Source organism: Miniopterus schreibersii (genome assembly GCF_964146895.1).
Source record: "Miniopterus schreibersii genome assembly, chromosome: 2".
NCBI classification, from domain to species: Eukaryota; Metazoa; Chordata; class Mammalia; order Chiroptera; family Miniopteridae; genus Miniopterus; species Miniopterus schreibersii.
Window position 1 is genome coordinate 157,700,629 of NC_138102.1, and position 22,923 is coordinate 157,723,551.

General features: G+C 37.1%; 1 protein-coding gene across 4 annotated transcripts in view; it reads left to right on the top strand.

Moving 5' to 3' along the window:
• SOX5 (SRY-box transcription factor 5) overlaps positions 1 to 22,923 on the top strand; it is an 891,887-nt gene that overhangs the window by 680,003 nt on the left and 188,961 nt on the right. For all 4 annotated transcript variants that reach the window (XM_081129463.1, XM_081129465.1, XM_081129464.1 and 1 more), the window contains 2 exons: positions 9,553 to 9,639; positions 20,170 to 20,342. In XM_081129463.1, the coding sequence (XP_080985589.1) occupies positions 9,553 to 9,639; positions 20,170 to 20,342 (260 nt within the window). The remainder of the gene's footprint in view (positions 1 to 9,552; positions 9,640 to 20,169; positions 20,343 to 22,923) is intronic.

Consider the following 22,923-nt stretch of genomic DNA (forward strand, 5'->3'; position numbering starts at 1 on the left):
ATATAACAAGTTGTTAAGGCAGATGGACTACTTTGGTTTAGAAGGATATGTGCAAATTTAGATATATGATTTTAAGCAAATTGGAGGATATATTTTTTTTAATTTTAAAATCTGATATGTCGTGAACATAAAAATATAATTTGAATTATAAGTAGCTTGTTTCAGCTCAAGTGTTCAACTACCTGCATATCACCATCTCACAATCCCTGACTTATCATATGAATCATGTCAGTTTTTATTGTTCATATCTTTTCAGGCATCTGGCAAGCTGAGATTGCGATTTGTTTTCACATATGTTGTGATAGAGACGATCCAGGATGTGTAGTGCTTTAGCATCAGGCTGTATGCGCTTTAATTCTCACTTCCAGTGGTAAAACATTCTGTCATATTTTTAAAGTATTGGAATTCTTATTCTAATGTATGTTAAGTGGTTTTCTATTTCTATGCTTTTTGTATCTTCTTTATCATCTCTACTACCCACTTTTACAATTTTAAACAACAAAAATTGTACAAATATCGTCATTAATTCTCATTTTCAGCGTTGTCTAGATATCTAATTAAATGGATAATTATGTTGATACTCTTTTTTTAGAAGGATAATTGCTTCATTTATAATTCAAAGACATATTTAGGTAATTTTTTCTTAAATATATCAATAAGCATATATAATTTGCTTGGAACTATGCAGTCTAATCTTTACTAAGCAATGATATGTTTAATCTATCTTAAACTTTTCCTATTTGTTTATATATAGGGTGTCCCCAAAAATGTATACACACACTTTGAATAATTCTAAAGGCAGTGTTTCTTAAAATATATTTTATTTTCAAAATTGAACTATCACCTGCTAAAGTGTCTACATTTTGGGGGACACCCTGTGTTTGTCTTGCGAAATTAAAACTTTAAAAAGATATGCCTTATTCTCATATACCTTTTGCTATAATTTAGTTCTTATAGATTGTCTTCTATTTTTCTTTCTTGCTCTATCCCACCTATGTACAGTTGAGAAAATAGTATTTCAAATAAAATCATATGGAAATTCACAGATTTATTACAATCTGTCTCTGAGAAAGTTGGTTATTTGATGGATGACATAGTAAAAATAGTCACAAAAATATTTTATGAGAAATATTTCCACTTACTTAAGTTGACTATTATTGCTACATCATGAACATCTTCCTCCCAATTTTCTTTCCATCAAATTGCTTCTTCTTTACTATTCTACCCCTCTTGCTGTACTCACCCCTTTTTCCTCCTACTCTCCACTCTAAACCCTCTCATTGTAACTAATGGCAATAACTTAATTCACATTTCCCCACCCACACTCTGCTAACATCATAAATTATTCGGATACAAATGGACAGTATTCATTAGCTGTGCACTTTACTGAAAGATCTTTACACAGGAGTGCTGCACGCTCCCATTTTTATTAAAAGTTAAAATGCTTTTGCTGTCATGGGGGTTGGGATGAGTTAGGGATGATAGAGGACAGGGCTACAGTGCTAATAAATAAAAATAATAACTATTACTGTTGGCTGAGTGACCCTGGGAAAAGAGCACTACAAAGCTATTTGTTGTTCCCTTTCACTTGTCAACAGCACTGACTTAAAAGCTTTAGCCATTGTTGAGGGCCTGATAGAACCTTTGAAAAGTTAGAAGGATAACTGTAAAAAACAAAAAAAATCAGGCAAAGGCCCTGGTCAGTGTGGTTTGGTTTTTAGAGCATCATCCTGTGCACCAAAGGGTTGTGGGTTCGATTCCCAATCAGGGTGAGGCAGTTGATGGATGTTTCTCTGCCTCTCTGTTCCCTCTTCCTTCTGCTCTTTCTCTAGAATCAATGAAAACATGTCCTTGGGTAGGATTAAAAAAAAATCAGGCAAAGATTAGTTGAGTATATTTTTATGTCTGTGTTGTTTTGAGGCAATTCATGCATTAACCCAAAGGCAGTGACAAATGTGCTACATCTCTTTCTATATCGTCTTTACTGACATGAACCAACTGAGAAAGTCCTAAGAATCATAGATAACCAATGACACTAAAGGTTGATGGCCATTATCATAAAAATGTATAGAGATAGAACTATTACTCTTTGAGGAGGCTTTTAATTTCTCGGCAGCTTTAGTGATGGGCAAAGTGAAACATGTATATATTTCTTTCATTTAACTTTTGAAATAGTTTTCTTGGGTTGTTGTAATATCAGTCAGCATTTTTAAGTGTTACTGCGTGCCTAGCATTGTTTTAGGCACTTTACATAAATTAGCTCATTTAATTCTTTTGACAATCATATGAGATAAATGCAGTTATCGTTCCCTTACAGATGAATAGGTTGAACCAGTGGTTAAATTATTTGCCAAAGGTCATAAAACTAGTAAGTGATAGAGTCAAGTTGTATGACGTTAAATCATTATTTTTTTATATTTAGTAGCAAAACATGAAAGATTTTGTGCATGAGAATAACTCTATGCAATTACTTTTTGAAATGCTGCCCTCAAATTACTTACATTATTTTTGCTGGAATCTAATATTTCAGACAAGAACAAACCAAAGTGTTGTAGTCTATACAAGAAAATATACTTGTTTTCTGAGTAATGGAGTGGATAAAACTGTGAGAGTTTCATAAGTCTATCTCTTCATGGCAGTTTTTTTGTGTAGAAAGTATAGAGCCATCTTGCGAGGAGCACTCCCAAGGTTATTCATATGTACCAATCATACTGTGTTGACTATGGCCTATTTAATCATGTGATAGTCTTCTAAAATGTGATATAAGATTGGGTATAATTGAATAGGTATGTAATAGTTTCAGTTTTTGCAAGGAGAAAAATTAAGCCTGTGAGTAATGATTTAGATATTGTAATAATCCAAAAACATATTTCATATTAAAAATTTCAGAACTTGCGTCAGCAGGCCAGACAACTTTTTTTTTCTGGCACTACAAAGAGTAAAGTATTTCTAGAACTTAATTCACTTCAAGATAATCACATATAAAAAGGAGCTTATTGAATCCTAATGCTTTGGTATTTCAGATGTGTTTCTGTTGTGTGTTGTGGTATGTGTTATTTTTTTAACATTTCCTAGAAGAACTTGACATTTCCAGTGGCAGACTAGCTGGAGTGCTTGGCTAATGGGACTGTTCCAAGGCCTTCTGGTCTCCATTGCACAAATAACTTCCCAGATATGTAAAAGTTTTTACATGACTTCTATTGCATTGTTTAATATTTGCCCCAAAATGTTTTCTAGACAAGCAGCTATTGTCAACAGGAATTGAATTCTTACTGACATTTGATTTCCACATTTGGTTCAATCTTTCCCTCTGAAAAAAAATTCAGTTATTTAATTATTAAATATCAACCTATTGAATTGTGATTAACTTTTTAAAGAAAAATGCATTTGGCCAAGTGCACTAAATTGCATTTCTTCTTCAGTTTTCTGGGGGCCATCAAGTGAAAGCTTGTAGGGGAGATTGTTGAGTTAACACTATCTAATTCTAACAGAGATTAGGGATCCAGACCACTTGTCATATAACTATTGTCTAAAACTAGATGAGGTGGGTGAATAAAACTGGACTAGCATTTCATTGTTGAAAAGTTTGACTCTTTTTTAAAAGAACTTGTTGTGTATCATATATTGAAAAGATCACTGCATTAGGAGTTAGGCTTCAACTTCTGCCTTTATTATTAATTAGGTTTTTGATCTTCAGAAAGTTTTAACCTTAATTTTCAATGTTCAGTCTGTAAAATGAAGAGTTGGGTCTAAACCAACTATTAGGAAATTGTATTGAGCAAAACAGTCATCTCTTAATGCTAATTTGCTTGGTCAAATATTTGAATAATACTATATAATCCATTACTCAAAGATTGACAGTCAGTTAGGACATAAGAAGATCTAAATCTTGTAGAAAAGAAATGTAAATATGTTTAATGTTAATTAGATTTACATGATAATGGAATGCTTACTTTGTCTGTTTTAGTTTTAAGTAACCAAACAGTTTATGTTCTATTTATGTCCAGTATGTGTCTTAGTAAATTACTTTTATGAAATGCTTATTATCTAAATGATATCTAAGAATCTTCTCAAATTTAAAATTCTGATTCTATGACATGAATAATTTACATGTGCTTTTACTTCTTGACTTCAAAGAAGGTACTGGTAGATTTTGAAGTTTAGCCATAGCGTTCCTTTCAAAAGAGGACTCCCATTCCTAACCGTGCACCCTATCATATGTCAGAAATAACACAGCTTAGTCTAAGCTACAAAATTAAAATATAAACAGTGGTAGATTTGGTATGACCTAACTCCTGGGACTTTGTTTAAAAAGTCAAATATTATACATACATATTTTTTGCTTGTTTGATTTTTCAATGAGCTCTGCCACTGCAGCTCAAGGGAGATTAAGGGGAAAAACCTACATAAACACAAAGCAAAACCCTGAGCCTGTGTGTAAAGCTACTGCACTGGAGCAAATGTGGTTTAATTCTTGGCACTGGCAGCTTGTTGGAGAATTACAATATGTTGGCATGAGTCTCTAGGTCTCATTGTTCCAGATGAGGGAGTCAGTCTTAAGAGTGTTTGGCACCGAAGGGAAAAAGGAGTGAGAGTTACAGGGAATGAACAGGCCCTAAAGGGGCAGGATGCTTTTGTAACAATGGCTCGCACAGCTGGGGGGGCATTCGCTGGTGGGGATCGCCAAGGTCATGATGTGAGGAGACATATGTGAGCAAAGGGGCAGGGTGAGAAGGGAAAGCAAGTAAACGTACCAAGAGTCCAGGTGGCAAAACAGGACCAAAGTAGCCCAGTTAGGGTCATATTAATATTTATATGCTGATAAGGATGTCTTTCATATCTCTTCAATTTATCTCAGTTTATTTTCTAACATTCATTTCATATTGTCTTTTAAGGTATATACATGTTTGCCCTTCCTTCAAAGAGACAGATCCTTAAATTAAGAGTCCCTGGTTTTGTATTTTATCTATTCTACTTTCTGCCCAGGTGATGTCAGGCAAAGTGTCTTTTTGAGCCTTAATTTTCTCATATGCAAAATGGATGTAATAATAATATATACTACTCACAAAATTTTGTTTGGATCTGACATCATTCTGCAAATGAAATGCTATGCAAATAATAACAATTATTATTCCTCACGCTTATTTTAATAAAGGGAGCCCTACTATTTATTTTCACATTAGCTGCAATACTCCAATGCTTGGGAGAAGTAAATCTCAGGAAAATCTATAAAAGTTTTTAAATTAAAATTATGGTATACCTTAACATGAAAATAATGGGTCATCCAGAATTTGAACATTTGGAAATAATTAAGTACATAAACAATTCTTACCCATAGTATAAAATACGGTTCGATATGTATTTATAAAAACACAGTGCATTTTAGAAATGGAACATTTAATAGGTAACTACTATCTCTTTTTCTCCACAAGCACTGAAGCAGCACTTACATATCACAAATTTCACCTTACACTCACACGTGAATGAACAGGTATATCATAAATATCGGGATTTTGCCGTTTGGTCTTCTACATTTCTAATTATGAGTATTCTGTAGGATCTTTACCATTTTTCGGTTTGAAATAATGGCTGTTGGAATAACTCAATCATTTTACGTGTTGGTCCATTGCGCTCATCGTGAGGTCCTTTCTCGCAGCTCCTTCCTGAACTGCAATGGGAAACACACTGAGACGGCTGTAGTTGCTAGAATGCCACGCGTGGGTTTGCCTAAGGCCCTGCGCTGCGCAGTCATGCAGGTGGAGGTCAAGGGGGTAAGATGATGCCCCTTTGGTCCCTGCGAGCCAGCCAGTGTGACAGTCCCGGTGAACACCCAGATCGTTTGACTTAGAGCCCAATCGTCTCCCCACTACATGAATACATTTTTATTTCATTGTATATCTCTGCCAAACGGTCATAGATTTTCCTTAAATTGCCCAGAATTCTAAAGTGCAAAGTCACTGTGGGTCTGCCTCCGGAGCATAGAGAGAACTGCGGGAAATCTTGGCTTGTAACCCCCCATACTGCTCATAGGTGCATGTCAGGGGAATTCAGTTTACCCTTCCAAGTTTTTACTTCATCCATCCGATGGAGTTAATCATTTTGGGGCCAGGAAACTTTCCCCACGCCCCTTTAGTTCTTCCGGCTGGTTGAATAATTAAAACCACCTACAGCACATTAGCAGGAGAAAATCAAATTTTAATACCCATGCGTGGGGAATTCACGTAGCGTGAAAATCCCGAAGGCAGTGAGGCAAAATGAGGTTCTTATGTCATTTTGGATGAAGGAGAGGGAGGGAGGCAATTCTCAGGTAGATGAGAAAGAGCAAACATTTGGTAAAAAAAAATTTTCTCAGGGCCGCCTAGGAACAATGGGACACAAATGGGAATCTAGGGAACGGATTTTTGCTTGGACCCTCCGCATCTGCCACATTTATCATATGTGCTAAGGTGTGTATGCTACAGTGTCCTTCCTGTAGCAGGATTTTCTATCTGGATCTTTTTAGGCAGGTTAAGGGGAGGTAAAGGAAACTCTACTTGAGTTTTTGGGGCTTTCATTGTTTTCAGCTGGAAATAATCTGCTTGCCAGGGTGGCACATTCTGGGGAGATTCCCTGCAGACCCTCCCAATAACCATACTTTTCCATACTGTCCACACTTGTTTTGCAGATGAAATGAAGTAATGCTCGTGTATTAGAAAGAGCTAAGACTGAATTTCAGTAGGTTGAACTAACTCCATATTGGGCAAGTAATGATAGTTCCCTAAACTTGTGGTTTCTTAGATCATAAAACAGATGTACCCAAATCTAATTCAGAAGATTACTGTGAGGAGTTTAGATACCACATGCAAAGGACCTGGTTCACTGCGTAGCATCTAGCCCTCAATAGAGTAGCTATCCTTATGATCTTGCTGTTGACAAGCAAGTTAGGAATTTGCAGGGGAAAAAATAAATAAAACTTAACTCAAGACTCAACTCTGCCCATTACATTTTGTGAAACTCCAGACAAGTCCTTTTCTTCTTTTTTAAACCCGTAAACTGTATATAATAACACAATCTGAGTCTTCAGGTGTTTGCTATGATTAAATGAGAGAATACAGGTAACTGCATCTAGCATAGTTCCCGGCACATGGGCTGCTCAATCAATGTTTATTGAACCTGAATTTAAAGTATATACCTCATCCCAATTGCAAATATCGGTGTCTTATTCAACCACAGATGTGACAACCACGAGTTAGATGTGTTTCTGATGTTGCATTTTTCAAATTACTTGGTCTTAAAGAAGTTACTCATTTTTCTGCAGTCTATGTTAACAGTTAGGTCCTTGTAAAAAAAAAAAAAAAGGCGGCTCTGTAGGTGAGCCTTATATCTTTATGCAAGTTAATGAAGAGGCCTGGAATGTTCTGCAGGTTTCAGAAATCTGGTGGCTGTTTCTTTAACTCTGCAACTTAGACAGAAGACTTCTGTTTCTTTATGAGCACACTACAGTGAATATTTTGTCTAGCTGCAGGGGAAAAGCTTTGTCATGGACTTTGCAGACAATAGCCTTAAAAGTAAAATGGTCTGCTTTTGGTGCCGGGAGGTTCAGGGGCCTATTGTTAGCACACAATGGATTTCTATTGCTGCATTCCTGCTTTGCAAAGGTTTGTTAGCTTTTAATGACTGACAGTACTCTATTGCAAATACCATATTGGCTGTGCCCTGTTTACATGCTTCTCAAGAATTTTTGTGGAGTGCTAGGAAAAAGAAACAGTGGTGTTTGTTTGACCCACTCTGATAAGGTTTAAAAAATAATTTCACTCGTGAAGTGTTTACTGGGAATGTAGAAACATTGGAAATCCTTGCAGAAGCACTTAAAGCTATCGTTCAAGCCTCAACAAACAGAAATGTTGGTTACAGTAAGAATATATTTAGCTCATTTTATTGCTCATATAACCATCATTTCCATTTTTAAAACAATATGGTATAAAAAAGGGATATTTAAAGAAAAAGTAAATTTTTTAGGATATTTTCCTTAAATGTGAAAAAAATGGAAATATATACTTTGTGACAAAGAAAAAATGCATTTTACACATTCTATAGATAAATATGCACACAGAAGTTGCTCTCTCTCTCTCTTTTTCTCTCTCTCTCTCTATATAAAATTTTCACCATACATACAGGCCATATAAAGCTGTAATACTTCAGCGTTTTTTCACCATTTTCTTTTCCACAAATTTTTGACATCTGAAGGCAGAGCATTCCATATTGCTACAGTTTATGCCAAGGAAAATTTCACCTTCACTCTGTTGAAAACTCCACACAGGCCCAGTGATTCTGACAGCTGATGGCCGTAAGATCACGGCCTTAAGAAAAGTAGGTAGCATTAGCTAAAGCTGAGGATGAAGGTGCCTTAAAATGCATTTGATGTGGGGAAAATTAACCAGTTTCTAATAATCTTATGGTCTCCAGGCCAGACGGTCCCTTTGATAAGTTAACATGTACTCCCTTTATGCTCCTGGTAGGGGGTAGACAAATGTCTGCACAAACACAAATACACATAAACACCAATGGGGAGAATGGCAGTGTAAGTCTTAGATCCAGATAATAAGTGTGGGTATTGTTATTTAGATGGCGCATACTGGGACACTTATCTTTTAGTACACTCCATTTTCTAACTGAATGCAGTGCTAATCGCGGGATTGAAAGGCATTGTAATTGTGTACCCATCTAAATGCTGACAAGAACATACAATTACATTGTTTGGAACCGAGTTTAATGTTTGGGAGTTTTATTAGCATTTATATTTACTTATACATTAAAATTCAGACACAAAAGGAGAGGTCAAAACCATGTGATATACAGAAACAAATATCAGACTAAAGCATAACTTTACTCTCTAAAATATGTGTGCCCTGTCCCAATACAGGGCATTTTTTAAAAAAAATGTGACACAAATCTGAAGTAAGCAAATAATAGGTTTCTATTATAGGCATTACTGCCTTCTCTAGATTTTTGCAATCTTTGTAAAGCTCCTTTTGTACCAACTTTTTTTTTTTTTTTTTTTAATGTTCTCGGCAAATCTTTCCACAGTGTGCTCACCACCACACGATGTTAAACACATATTATAAAGTGGATGTAATTGTAAACACACAGAGGGATATAATTACATGTAGCAGATTTAAGAGCTAATTCTTTGCCTTTTTTTTTACTTTGCATTTTATCAACATAATTATTTTTTGACTGCAGACTAACACCCTGAAATTGACAAGCATCCATTATAGCAGGAATTTATTCACCAAATTGAAAAACAATGAGCTGCAGGTTTATGTGTACCCATTGTCATAAAGAATTAGAAGGGCTTTGTTCTGCAAGAGGAAAAAGCTAATGATTTTGAAACAGCAGGTGACAAAACACATTCTGTTTTTCCTCCCCTGTTATCAGTTTGTTGATGAAGTCATTATGAACTGGGGCTGGGATAGGGATGGCCTTGTTTTTAGCAGAGAGACTTTTAATGAGCTCCATTGTAAAGATAGTCATGTTGATTTGCTTACATTTTTTTCTTTCTTCTTTACTTAGAAACCCCCAGTATTGAAAAGCTACTATCAAAGGACTGGAAAGACAAGCTTCTTGCAATGGGATCAGGGAACTTTGGTGAAATAAAAGGTAAAATGTTTGCGATTATTTTGATCCAAAATGTATCGAAATGAAGTTAATATTTAGGAGTATGAGTGGTAGTGAAGTACTTCAGCCCCCACCCTCTTCTGCCTCTTGTGTTCCCTGTCTGTGGTGTCTCTTCTTTCTAACTTGAAAGTGGGTGTATCAGGGTTCCTATTTTCTGTCTTTGTTTGTACCTTGTGGGATAAGTGGCGTGTTGTTTTAATAGAATACCTCACTATATCTTTAGAAGGCTTTGGTTTTCATCATTTAAAAAAAAATAAGTGGTTTACCTTTTAAGTAGGAATGTATTTAAGCAGAGTTAAAAACTGGATATTATGAGATGATTTCATACATTCTACACAATAGAAGCATGGATGTACACAATCTACATTTGAAACCAGAATGATGAATAGGGAAAGTTTAAAAGAAAGTTACTTTGTACTAGTAAGGGCAACATTTTTGTTTTTGTTTTTGTTCTTTGGAGTCAGAAATCGCATACAACTATGAGAAAAATTCTATATGAACTTCAGATAATACTGAATATTCATATCTTAATCAACTTTTACTAATAACGAGGGGAGTAGATTAAATTTTCCCTAAAAATATAGTGGAATGATTCTGTCAAATTAATTGAAAAGTATGTTTTCTCAGAGCATAGGAGGCAATCTGTGGCTTTCTATTTTGTTGCTAATAGGACACTTTTGATTCTGAGTTCTAAAGGATAATTTTTTAGAAAAGAATACTTCTTCGTCAATATTTAAATATTGTTATATATGACTGTATATTTTGTGATAGGGACTATCTATTTAAAATGCCACCAGATTTACATTAATATATATGTAGAAATACGTATATAAGTAACTTGTAGCATATGTGTGCATGCCCGGGCGCTCTCCCGCTGAGGGAGGCCATTGTCTCCCTCAAGGCTCCAGGTCAGAGCATCCTGGAGGAAGGCAGGTGTAGATGGGTCTTCTCAAATGTTGGGCCTACACGCCACTAGCATCTCAGTAATTTGAAACTCCCAGAAAATGTTTGACTTGATATTTCACTTTTCACCCATCTATGTGGAGTTTACATACATTCAGGCTAGGATCCGGTGTGAATGGGTGGCAAGAGAATGAATGGGCGCTGATCAACAAAATCTGGAATGGACTCCAACTGAAACAAACCAATAATAAGCCTTCCAAGGCTCGCAGGCAGAGCTTAAAGAGAACAAAGAAGTTTCTTTTTCTGAGGCAGCACATCCTTTATATCATTTTGTTGGATTTTAACCCATTTGCACCTGAGATAAAAGACAGACTGTTTTCCCAGGTTCTCTGTTCTCCTCTGACCTAGGTAATGACTGAGTAGAGCAGAGAAGGCCGCCGTCCCAAGCCTTGTGATCTCATTCCACTGGAGGGCAAACATGTTTCCCTCCCTTGTTTTCCTCACAAGTCAGACTTAAAAGCAGCCACAGCAGTGATGATAAGCTTAGAGGAAAGAAGCTCAGCTGTCCTTTCAGGCTCGCCTGTGGGGTTAGTTCAGGAAGCTGCAGTGCAGCTGCGAAAGAGGTTTCTGTCTTTAATTCTGAGTTTTTTAAGCTTCACATTTGGAGCCCAAGTTTGGTGATTGTCCTCTGGTTCTGTTCAGAAAGCTGTTTTCTGATGCGTTTTAAAAGCAACCATAGATCTTTCTTCTGCCCGGGGCATGGTTATTAGGTGCTCAGATCAGGTTTGGCAGAAGGCTGGGAAAATGTGCGCAGGGTTGCTTTCCCTGCTGACTGCCCGTGACAGTGGCAATTACTATCCATTGTTCATAGGTGGCTAGAAAGGGGAGAAGATACAATGGTGTGTTGCCCTCTGGGGGAAATAAATTTGACTTAATGGTTCTTGGGGGTCAGACTGGATGATTAGGTGGTGCCCAGGAATGTGGTTTTCATGCCACCTCAGAAGTTAGACAGGAACAATGGCTTAGCTGTTTGGGAGCTGCTCTCTTTTCTTTTCTTTATGAGGCAAATAAAGGTGTAAGTCTCGTGGCCTCCCACACTGTTTGGGGACAGGGTAAGGAAGGGTAAGTATGAGCTTCTTTAAATCTGGAAATATGAACTTATTCCATTATGAGATGATTTAATAATGATACCTTAGGATAATTATTTGAATAGAATCTTTGCATATATGAGGATGCATACAGCCTCTACAGTATTTACCCAGTCTTCTTGTGGACTGAAACTTTTCTCTTCCATTTACACTGATCAGTTTTCATTTAACTTTTATATCTTTTATCAAATTTATTGGTGTGACACTGGTTAACAAAATTATACAGGTTTCAGGTGCACAGTTTGACTACATATGATCTGTACACTGTATTGTGTGTTCAGCACCCCAAGCCAAGTCTCCTAATTAGTTCCAGGAAAAGTAAGAGCAAGCGAATGAATGTGTGTGTGTGTGTGCACACGTCAGCACACACCTATTCTTGAATATCTAAGACTATAGCCAAGCAAAGACTGAGCTCAGCTCCTTTAGCTCCTTAGTGCAGTGCTGGCTTCAGGGTGCTGTGAGTGAATTACTGTCAGGCATATGGAGAAAGATGAAAATGACAGCTTGGCAAAGTTCAAAGAAGTGTTTCTTACTATTGAAAAAGTAAAAATGATAAACTTTTAAAAGTAGGAAAAATAAATAGTATTTGGTTTGGATAGTTTAGCAATCAATAAATTATTGTCATACCCACTTAGAGTCAGCCTCACTTTTTAAGAAACAATGTGAGTTGGTAAAGGTCACCACTTTTAAAAGCGTAAAATTATTTTTCAGGTTAGATTACTTTGCCTGTACGAATTTATACCATTTTATGGTCTGGTACTTTGGAAATGTGAAGTAATTAGATGTTAAAGTTACATTAGAAACAATCCTTTAAACACACACAGACACACAAAGGACACTAGATCCAGTTTTGCAGAACAAAACAGTTGGACTAAAAAGCTCTGCAGACAGCAAACAGTCCATCTATGTAATAAACTGATGAGCTACCTGCATCAATTATTTATTTCTTCTTCTCTAATTATCCATATAGTATAACTGGCCAGTTTAGAGAGTTTTTTTTGTCCTTATCTAAAGCAAAAGCACTGAATAAAGTTTCTGTGAACGATAAAGCAATGCCTTTCATAGCCTCCTAGGTATTGGAAAGGGGAAACCTGGTGCCGGCATTCCGGTTGGTAGCCAATCGAGTCTCACGCTGGTTCAACCAGCATGAAATTCCATTACACTGAAGGTCACTGCGTTGGCTCTTCCCCTGAGGACAGTGTTGGGGATCCCTGGTGGCTTTGGCTAATCTGAACAGATCATTTGTTTTTCAATAAAGTCATTGCAACATTTGTATTTTACTGACTCAAATTTATTTGCGGAATTATAACAAAAATATCTGCATGCAAAGTTCTCTCAAATAGTAGTTCTGTCTTGGTGAGGTTATAAAAGAAGGGCATTGTTTGAGAGGTTTTCTGGCGAGGCCACTCAGAAATGCCTAGATCAGTTTCTCCACCTGCCTTCTTTGAAGCATTCTTTAGAGCCTGGTCTCTTTCCCATTGGTGTCCCTGGTGGACCCTTCTCACCCTACTCAGAAGGCATTAATTTAGGCAGGCGAGGTGTGGTATCTGGTGTTAAAGAAAATGCCGGCTGAAGTTAGTATAGGAAAAAATTGGCTGTTCATGAAAGCTATAATTTTGTTCTTTCTAGAAGCTGAAACATAAAGGCAAACACCAAACAGCTGTATAATGCCAGTAATAGATTCAAGGAAATAATCCATTCAACAATACTGTGGCCTTTCAGAACCCATGAACTAGAGACATCCTATGTGGATTCAACATGTGGATTAAAGTAGATTCTCTCTTAGGTGACATGACATACTGAGATAAAAGAGATATGTCTATTCCGTATGTGGCTTGAAAGAGATAATTCTGTTTAAATAACAATAGACAGTTTGAAAACAAGCCGGCTTGCGATAAGAATCCGAGGGGGGTCTGCCTTTCTCTCACCTTGGATAAGAGTGCCACTAAAAGAAGCTTTAGTTGTAAATTTAGACTAACTTAAGTTAGTCTATTTATTCACTGTATTTGCAGTTCATTCAACAAATACTGCCATCTGAATGGATCTGAGTTTGATTGATTGATTGATTGATCGATTATCTCTTCCATTTAAATGCAAAATTGATGAAGCAGACATTCTTGTCTGGCTTGTACACTGTAGCATCTCCAGCACCTAGGCTGGTGTGAGGCACATAGGAGCAGCTCTGTGGATTTATGCTGAAGAAATTAAAGGAGAGAGCCAGTCATTTGATGATCTCCTTTGGGGATGATTTTGCTCTACCAGGGGAAATTTGGCGATGTTTGGAGACATTCGATGGGTATTATAACTAGGTGGAGAGTACTACCAGCATCTAGCCGCTAAACACAGCTCCCCAGAAAAAGAATTGTGTAGACCAAAATGTCAGTAAGTGCCCAGATTGGGAACCCTGGTCAAGGGGAAGAGTTTTCCAAGGGAAACAATTGGAGTGCAAAAGCCCTAAGGTGGGGGCATGTTTGCATATTGCATTTAGAGAAACTCAAAGAAGGCCATGTGACTAAAGCCTTTCTGCAGAAGAGAAAGTGGGAGGTGATGATGCCATAGAAGCTGAGGGCCCGGTCATTCAGGGCTTTGTAAGCATAGGGAGTTTGAATTTTATTCTATATGCAGTATAAAGCTATGAAATGATTTTATACAGGCATGTGACATGACCTGATTTACTGTTTTGAATATCGCTCTGAACTTTTGCTTGGAGAATGGGTTTAGTAGGGGAAATGGAAATAGGGAGAATGGTTGAGAAAATTGTTATAGTCATCAAGGCAAGAGGTGATGGTTGTCTGGAGTAAGGGGCAGTAGTGGAAATGATGATTCATGGACTAATTTATAATATGATCTAGGGTTAACAAGATTAGATACATATTAGATTTAGAAAATGAGGCAGAAAAAGGAATCCAAACAATGTATGGATGGTTATATCTCTTACCGAGATGGGATGACTGAAGCTGATTTCCTTCCCTAGTGACTTCTGTTACATTATATCAAGGAATTTTCTGATCTGTGCTTCTTCTATGGAACCTAGAGAACTATAGGATTCACTCAAGTGATGACCATGCCTGTAGTTACTAAGCAGTAAGAAGAACTGAAACACAGAATATATTTGTCTTTTACTTCAGTAATCGTTCATCTTAAGGAAAGTGAAGTAAGACTAGAGTAGATGAAAACACGTAACAATGCAAATAACTGAACACTATTTGAACCTGACAGAGCTGCTAGTCCATACATCCATACATATGTGACTAGGTCCCCATAACGTCACATACTTGTATGAATCTTAAAAAACCTGAACCTAAGTAAAGAATTTTTGTTCAGTGGGCCTCTGGGATTTCCCAATGATCTAGTTAATTTTCCTTTTTAAGTCTAGAATGTTTTATAACTATTACTAGAATTTCCAGTGTTCATAAAAGAACATTTATTAGACCCTCCCCATGCACTGGGAGGTAATTATAAAGAACATGATAATTTAGAGATGAAGCCCTAGGACTTGCTCTATCATGTTCGTTTAGTATTTTTCTAAAAATGGGGAAAATTTCTTTTACAAAAGCTTAAGTTCCTTGTTAACTCTCTTGAGCCAAACCCAGAACACTTATGCAAGTGTTTTATAAGATAAAACTTCTCCACATTTTTCTTGGCCATATGGCAGGCCTAACCTTCAGGGTGGTATAAAGGGAATGGACTTTATTCTTTATTTGCCAAACAGTTTTAGACGGTTTGCTGTATGCAAGGTCCTGAAGTAGGTAATGAAGATATAAAAATTAGGTAATTTAAAATTGTTGCTGTCACCACTATCTCTACAGACTTTAGGAGACAAATGTGAAAATAAGGTAATGCAATTAATGAGTAAGTACTGTGATGAAGATACATGCTGTTTGGATTCCTAATGAAGGGAACGGCTGTTATCAGTGGCAATAAGGAAAAGAATTATAAAGAACAAGACACATGTGCTCCCGCTTGAAGAACGAATGTTTAGGTAGTTGGCACTTGTGAGGGTATATTTGGGAAGAATGGTAGAAAATTCAGTGTGACCAGTACTTAGGATGCACAGAGGAAGTGGGAAGGTTGGGTTATGTTTTGAAGGAACTCATTCATCCTTAAGAATCAGTTGTCGTTTTATTTTGAAGATAGTGGAGGTGTTTGAACAGAGGAAATGACATGACAAAGTTTGTTTTCTAGGAAGATAAATTTGGTACCTGTTTAGAGGATAGGCTCGTAGGGAAAAATTAATGACAGGAAGTTCTGTTACAAATTTGCTATAACAATTCATGATAAAGATGGTGAAGAATGACAGTGGAGATGAAAAAAGGAATCTGCAACAAGAGCTCTCCCTAAGTACCATACAGCAGTGGCTGTGTTATGTTGTCTCTTGGGTATAGGAATTGTGTCCTCTCAAAAAGTCATATGTTGCCCAGCCGGTGTGGCTCAGTGGATTGAGCATCATCCCGTGCACCTAGAGGTCACTGGTTCAGTTCCCAGTCAGGGCACATGCCCGGGTTGCAGGCTCGATCCCCTGTAGGGGGCGTGCAGGAGGCAGCCAATCAATGTTTCTCTCTCATAGATGTTTCTGTCTCTCTCCCTCTCCCTCTCCCTCTCCCTCTCCCTCTCCCTCTCCCTCTCCCTCTCCCTCTCCCTCTCCCTCTCCCTCTCCCTCTCCCTCTCCCTCTCCCTCTCCCTCTCCCTCTCCCTCTCCCTCTCCCTCTCCCTTCTTCTCTTCTCTAAAATCAATAAAAACATATTTTAAAAATTCATTTGTTGAAGTTACAACACTTAGTACTTCAGAATGTGAATGTACTTGGTGATAGGTTCTCTATAGTGGCAATTAAGTTTAAATGGGGTCCTTTGGGTGGGCCCTAATCCAATATGACTGGTGTCCTTATAGGAAGAGGTAATTTGGACACAGGCATGTACAAGGAGAGATGATGGGAAGACACAGAAAAATGTTGGCCAATTACAGCCAAGGAGAAAGGTCTGGGACAGATCCTTTCCTCAGCCCTCAGATCCAACCCTGATGACACCTCCTAGTCGTGGACTTCTACCCAATAAATTTAAATTTATGTTGTTTAAGCCACCCAATCTGTGGTATTTTTTCTGTTACGGGAGCCCTAGTAAACTAATATAGAAGTATTGTGGTATATACTTAAATCTTTATTAACATGGATAGGGTACACAAGAAAATAATAATGCTGGTTTCTTTTAAAGGACAGTGTTGAAAGGAAATCTTTCACTCATACCCTTTTATAATTACTGATTACTTACTCATGTGAACATAATATTGAAAAATACTTTAAATTAATTAAATTAATGGAAAAAAAGCTATTTTGAGGAAAAATATGATTTGTTGATATAATGGATAGCAGAGACAGGTGGTTAAGAGAATTAAAGATGATGTTAATATTTCTAGCTTAGAAAGTTGATTGAGTGAGAATGTTTTAAAAGTGGGAGGCAAATGCAGAGTTCCACCTTATACATGTTAAATTTTAAAACTTAGATCTACACTCAGAAATATCCATTCTGCATCTAGAAATAAGTCGCTGGGGCTGGAAGACAAGCTTAGGGCTGGCATATGCCTTAGTATTTCGTTGACCCAGAGATAGTACGCAGAGTCACAGAGTCTCAGAGTCACTAAGACACAGAGATTTGAAAATGTACAAAATAAGTGTCTTAGAATTGTTGAAATACAGAAGTTTAGGAACTGAATCATGTCAGTTAGCTCAGGGCCAGAGAAAGGCCGAGGGTGGGACTGGAAGGATTATGAGCCTTCAGGAGTGGGTAGAAGAGGAAGACGCAGTAAAGAGGCTTGAGAAGAAAGGGTTAGCACAGTAGGAGCTGAAATCGAATCCAGTTGTGTCTGAAAAGTGAGGTATCTGAAAAAAAAAGTGAGGTGTCTGAAAAGTGAGTTGTGTCTGAAAAGTGAGATCAGGATGAGGGGAGGCAGGTTAAAGATTCAGAAAGTTCTAATTGGATATCAACTCAAAAGTTAGATTTGCTTGAAATTTTACATGAGTCTTATTTGTGTCTGTATTAATCAGTGAAGATAAAAAGATTTTGTTAAGCTTTCATGTACTGATGCCAATGTGATATTTGATATTTGTTTATACGCATCAAGTGAGTATATTTCTTTACACATTGATATATCAGTTATTAAAATTCATAATGCCACCATAAGCTTTTAAATTATTCTCCCACATATTTGCATGAAATACATTTTTAAAGTATGTAAATAATAGTAATAATGTTCACTGTAGAAGATTTTCTAAATATAAAAATTTGAAGAAAATATTAAAATGACCTCTAATCCTATCACCTAGAAATAGCCACTATTAATATACAGATAAATTTTCTTCCCGTTTTTTTCTATATAGGTATGTGTATGCATTGAGGTATTTATACAGAAGTCTCATTTCTATCCAATTTTTCACCTACCTTTATATCACGAACAAGGTCCCCTATCATTAAAAATTCTTACTTTTTTCATAGATGCAAAATACTCTAACATATGGATATACCCTAATTACTTGACTATTCTCATTTGACATTTAGATTATTTCTAGTATTTCATTTAAAATGCTTATTGATACTTATTTTTATTTTCTATAATTTTCCTGGGCTAGATTTTCCAAAGTGAAATTGCCCCCTTGGAGATCATGTGTATTACAAGACAAACTATGTATTATTTTTCCTCGTGTGTATTCTGACAGTGTATGAAGATGCATATCTTGCCATCATTTGAATATTTTCATTTAAAAAAACCCTTCTGAGCATTTAGATTATTTACTGTTAGGATTCTAATTACAATACTCAAATAGTTATTATTCTTAGAGTAAATGTCCTTCTTTTTAAAAAAAATCCTCACCCAAGAAAAAATTTTTATTGATTTTGAGAGAAAGATAGAAAGAGAGACAGAGAGAGAGAGAGACCTCGATGTGAGAGACACATTGATCTCTTGCCTCCTGTCTGAGCCCTGAGCAGGGATGGAACCCTAAACCTAGGTATGTGCCCTAATCGGGAATTGAACATGCAGCCTTTTGGTGCACAGAAGGGCACTCCAACCAACTGAGCCCCCCAGCCAGGGCTAAGTGTCCTTCTTTTTGGTGGATCTAAATATCTGAGGTATAATAAATTATTAGTGACAATCTAGTGAGCCACCTGCAGTGAATAAGGCAGGGAGTATAAGGCATAATTCTTGCCTTATATTCACTCAGAAGTTTTTTTCTGGATGTTTCTTTTCTAGCCTATGTAAATTACATTAGAAACTCTTAGAAACTTTATTTCCATTCCAAATGGGCACATGAAAATTATAAGCCACTAACTAGAGCTACTACTTCTTAAAAAAACACATGCTTTTTCAGCATAAATTGGTAGGGAGAAATGCATTGGGATGGGAAAGGATGACTGAGTTATAACAGATTCTTCTATCTAATTACATATACAGGTGGCAAATGCATTATTAAAATAGTGCTTAGTGTCTTATGTTTCAAGTGAAAATTGTAATTAAAAAGTATGTTCTCTCCTCCTCTAGTACTTTACCATAGGGGTCTTGTCTATCTGGTGAATTTTAGAACAATTAAAAGTGATAATGTTTTTCTTTCAGTGAACTGCTCACCTCTCTAGTGTATCAAATAAGTATTTTAATCTGACTAAGATGATTCACCGGGCGTGCTTTAAAATCTTGAGCATGCTATTTATTTTAAATGACTGCTGTGCCTTCCCCAAATCTTGGATTTAACTGTAATCTTGGGTGCCCATAATGTGGTCTGTGCATTTTTTCAACTGTATTACATTATTTCATGATAGAATAAATTTATATTCTCAAACTTGAGTATTTTCTCTGCTAGCAATATACTACTTTGAAGAAAGTCGGATTGGCATATGAGGAAACAGTCTAAGACTTGACTGGTTAATAGATTCCACCCTTGTTTAATGTAGGATTCCTTAGTTCTGATTCCTCAAGATTCTTTGAAAGGAATCACACCATTCATAATAATACCTTGAACTCTTAATAATTGTGGTTATTAAATTTTTATGTCTTTGTATGAAATTTTTAATTTGATTAAAAAAACTACTTAGGTCCAGGAACTGTGCTTTGAGCTGCTTTTTTACTTTAGACTTCTTTTTATTTCCATCAGTCCCCAACATAGAACATTAAAAATAGTAGCTATTCAGCCTACAGCTTTTTTATTTACTTGTAATATAACAGTGAAAAGCTCTATGGGATATTTCTTGTTATAAATAAAAAAATAACCACAATATTCATTCATTCTGATATTTGTGATGGGTAAATACCCGTCACTTTTTACTACTGAGTTAAAATCTACAGGAAAGTGTATGTTTGTTTGTGTGTTGAACTTTATATCTAGAATAGTTCTCTATACAACAGAATCATTGTCACTGAAACACTACTCTCTTCTCACCTCTCCTTTCTTGTATGTTTTATGGCTGTGTTATTTTTCAGGGACTCCCGAAAGCCTAGCTGAGAAGGAGAGGCAGCTCATGGGGATGATCAATCAGCTGACCAGTCTGCGAGAGCAGCTGCTGGCTGCCCATGACGAGCAGAAGAAACTGGCTGCGTCGCAGATTGAGAAACAGCGGCAGCAAATGGAGCTGGCCAAGCAGCAGCAAGAGCAGGTAAGAACTAGAGTCACAGATTCCTTGGGCTTTCGTTTGCCTATTTGTGTCACTCTCCCAGGCATACAAAGGTCATTTAAAGCCTCTCTCCCTCCTCCCCGCCACATAACTAAATTAAAAGGCAAAAACACCAAAGCAAACTCTGGCATGAAGAAGGTTATCGATTACTTCAGTGGTAGGTAACATGGATGTGATTTTAATCAAGGGGAAGTGCTGATAGGTCAAGAGAAGAGTCCCCAAACCGTGGAGAGCCAAGAGAATGTTTCCGGTCAGGAACATTGTGAGAGGTCTCATTAAACAGGGGTTTGTTATGGGCTTTGAAGAATACGTAGGATTCACCAAGTGAAGTAAAATTTCAATTATGGGGCAGGAACTTTAGATAAGAAAGAGTGAGAATCTGAACTAGATTGGGCATTGGCCATGGAAAACAGGAGAGAGGAATAAACAGGGGAAGAGCTGTGGTTAGTTGAATTTTTTGAGTGGGTCAAAGGCAGAGGAAAAGTGTTGAGCCTGAGTAATAGGGAAAGTTAGGGGGAGAGCAACTTTGGAAAAGCATGTGGCTATCTTACGTTGAATTAGAGCTATTGTCAGGTTGTCACTCTAGAGTACGTGAGAGACAGGTAGAAATACCAAACAAGAGAGGGCTGAACTAAATGTCTCAGGTTATCTACATAGAGATGGTAGTTTAAAACCCTGGAGTAGGTAAGTTTCATTCATTTGTTCAACCTGGCACTGTGCTAACTTCTGAGGCTAGCTCAGTTAACCAAAACGAAAAAGCCCCTAAATTCTAGTGGAAAGAGATGACTGACAAAGAAAAAGAGAAATAAATAAAGTAATTTCAAGTAGTGATAAGGAATTGAAAGAAATGGAAGAAGAGTAATTTGATAAATATTGATTTGTATGGAAAGGCAGTGTTTCTTAGATGTGGTCAGATCTAAATGACATACAAGAGACAGCCATGTTAATATCTTGCTCCCAGAGTGTTTCATACAGAGAAATGGTAGGTTTATAGACCTTAAATTAGAGTAGTGGTGAAATCATGAGAAAATGTACAAGAACTAACTAACTGGATCCTTGGGAGATACTGGTATATAGCTGCTAGAGAGAGAAAAATGAACAAATCCAGAACCAAGACGCTACTGAAATTGTCATTTAGATACTCATTGTTGGCCTTTAAGAGTGTGGCTTCTGTGGAGCTTTAGTAGCAGACATCAGACTGTACAAAGTGACATGTAGAAGAATTCACATGTGGTGGGAAACTGGTGACAAAGTATTAAGAACTATTACTTAAAGGAAAGTTGGTAGTAATGAGAAGGGAAGATAGAGGGGGTCATAAGATGAGCTTACATATAGAGATGGAACATCATTTAAAGGGCTAGCATCCATGTTCTGGGCTTAGTTCACTCACCACCCACAGTGGAAGAGAGCCATTGTTTAGGCCAGGGTATTTCATTACTGCAAAACCTTCCAAACTGCTCTCAAATTGTAAACTAGTGTAGCTGAAAGAGGTAAAGAAATAGTCAGATTATATTTGAAGAGATACCCTTTCTTTCAATTTATTCTCTCTACTTGGTGGCTCATATATGCTTGAAAGATGGCTTTTTATTTTTATTTTTAATGAAATGCTTCATCATTTTCTTTAAAGATATATTTCGCCTGTTGTTGGCTATGGCCCATATTTCTTTTGCTTTACCCCCTATAATAAAACAGTTCAGAATTATTGCCTGTGATAGTCTAGAAAAACACCACTCTTTTCTTATGTGTTTTTAACTCTCAATGCCTTCAGACATCTGAATTCTAGAGAATTCTAGGAGCCTCTGAAACTGTAGCTCAGATGGGGATATTTCTTTGTAAAGAATCCCTACTTTGGGGGTTTGAGGGCACCCTGGTCCTTAAAACTCTGAGCAATCACTAACGGAGTGCAAGGTTCCTTTCTTTCTCTTTCAGGTTCTGGCCCACCCCTAAATATCATCACAAGATTCTAGAATTTTTTACTTTCTCTGACATTCTCCTCTGAACTTTAGAAATCCTTAAGTTCTTCCAGAATTTCTTCCCCATACTGGAGAGATGCCAGGCAGTGATGCCTACACAGCCTGAGAGAAGATCTCTCCTGAGAGCCGCAGGTCAGGTTTCTAGAGCCCAGTCTGCTCCCCCAGATCCGCTCTCCCATGCGGTGCTGGCACACATAGTCACCACTCTTGTGATCATCATCTTCTCATCAGGTTGCAGGAAAATCTCTGAACAGCATTTAGTATTTATTCCTTAAGATGCAGGTTAGGTTCATCTTCTCCTGAGAACTTCGTTCCTGACTCTCCTCCTAACGCTGCCTACTTAGTATAGTGTATGCCTCCTCTGTACACCCCACTCTTCCTCTCACAGCCCTCGGAGATGCCAGTGAACCCATTTCCCGTTCAGCCTTTCCCCCAGACTCCGAGCTCCATTCCATATTCATCTCTTCAACAAATAATAGATCTATTGAGTACCAAGTTCATGCCGGCTTCTGTTCTAATTCCTGGGATCCAGCAAGGAATGAAACAAAAATCCTTTATGTATTGAATTCTAGTTGGGAAGATATAGACTA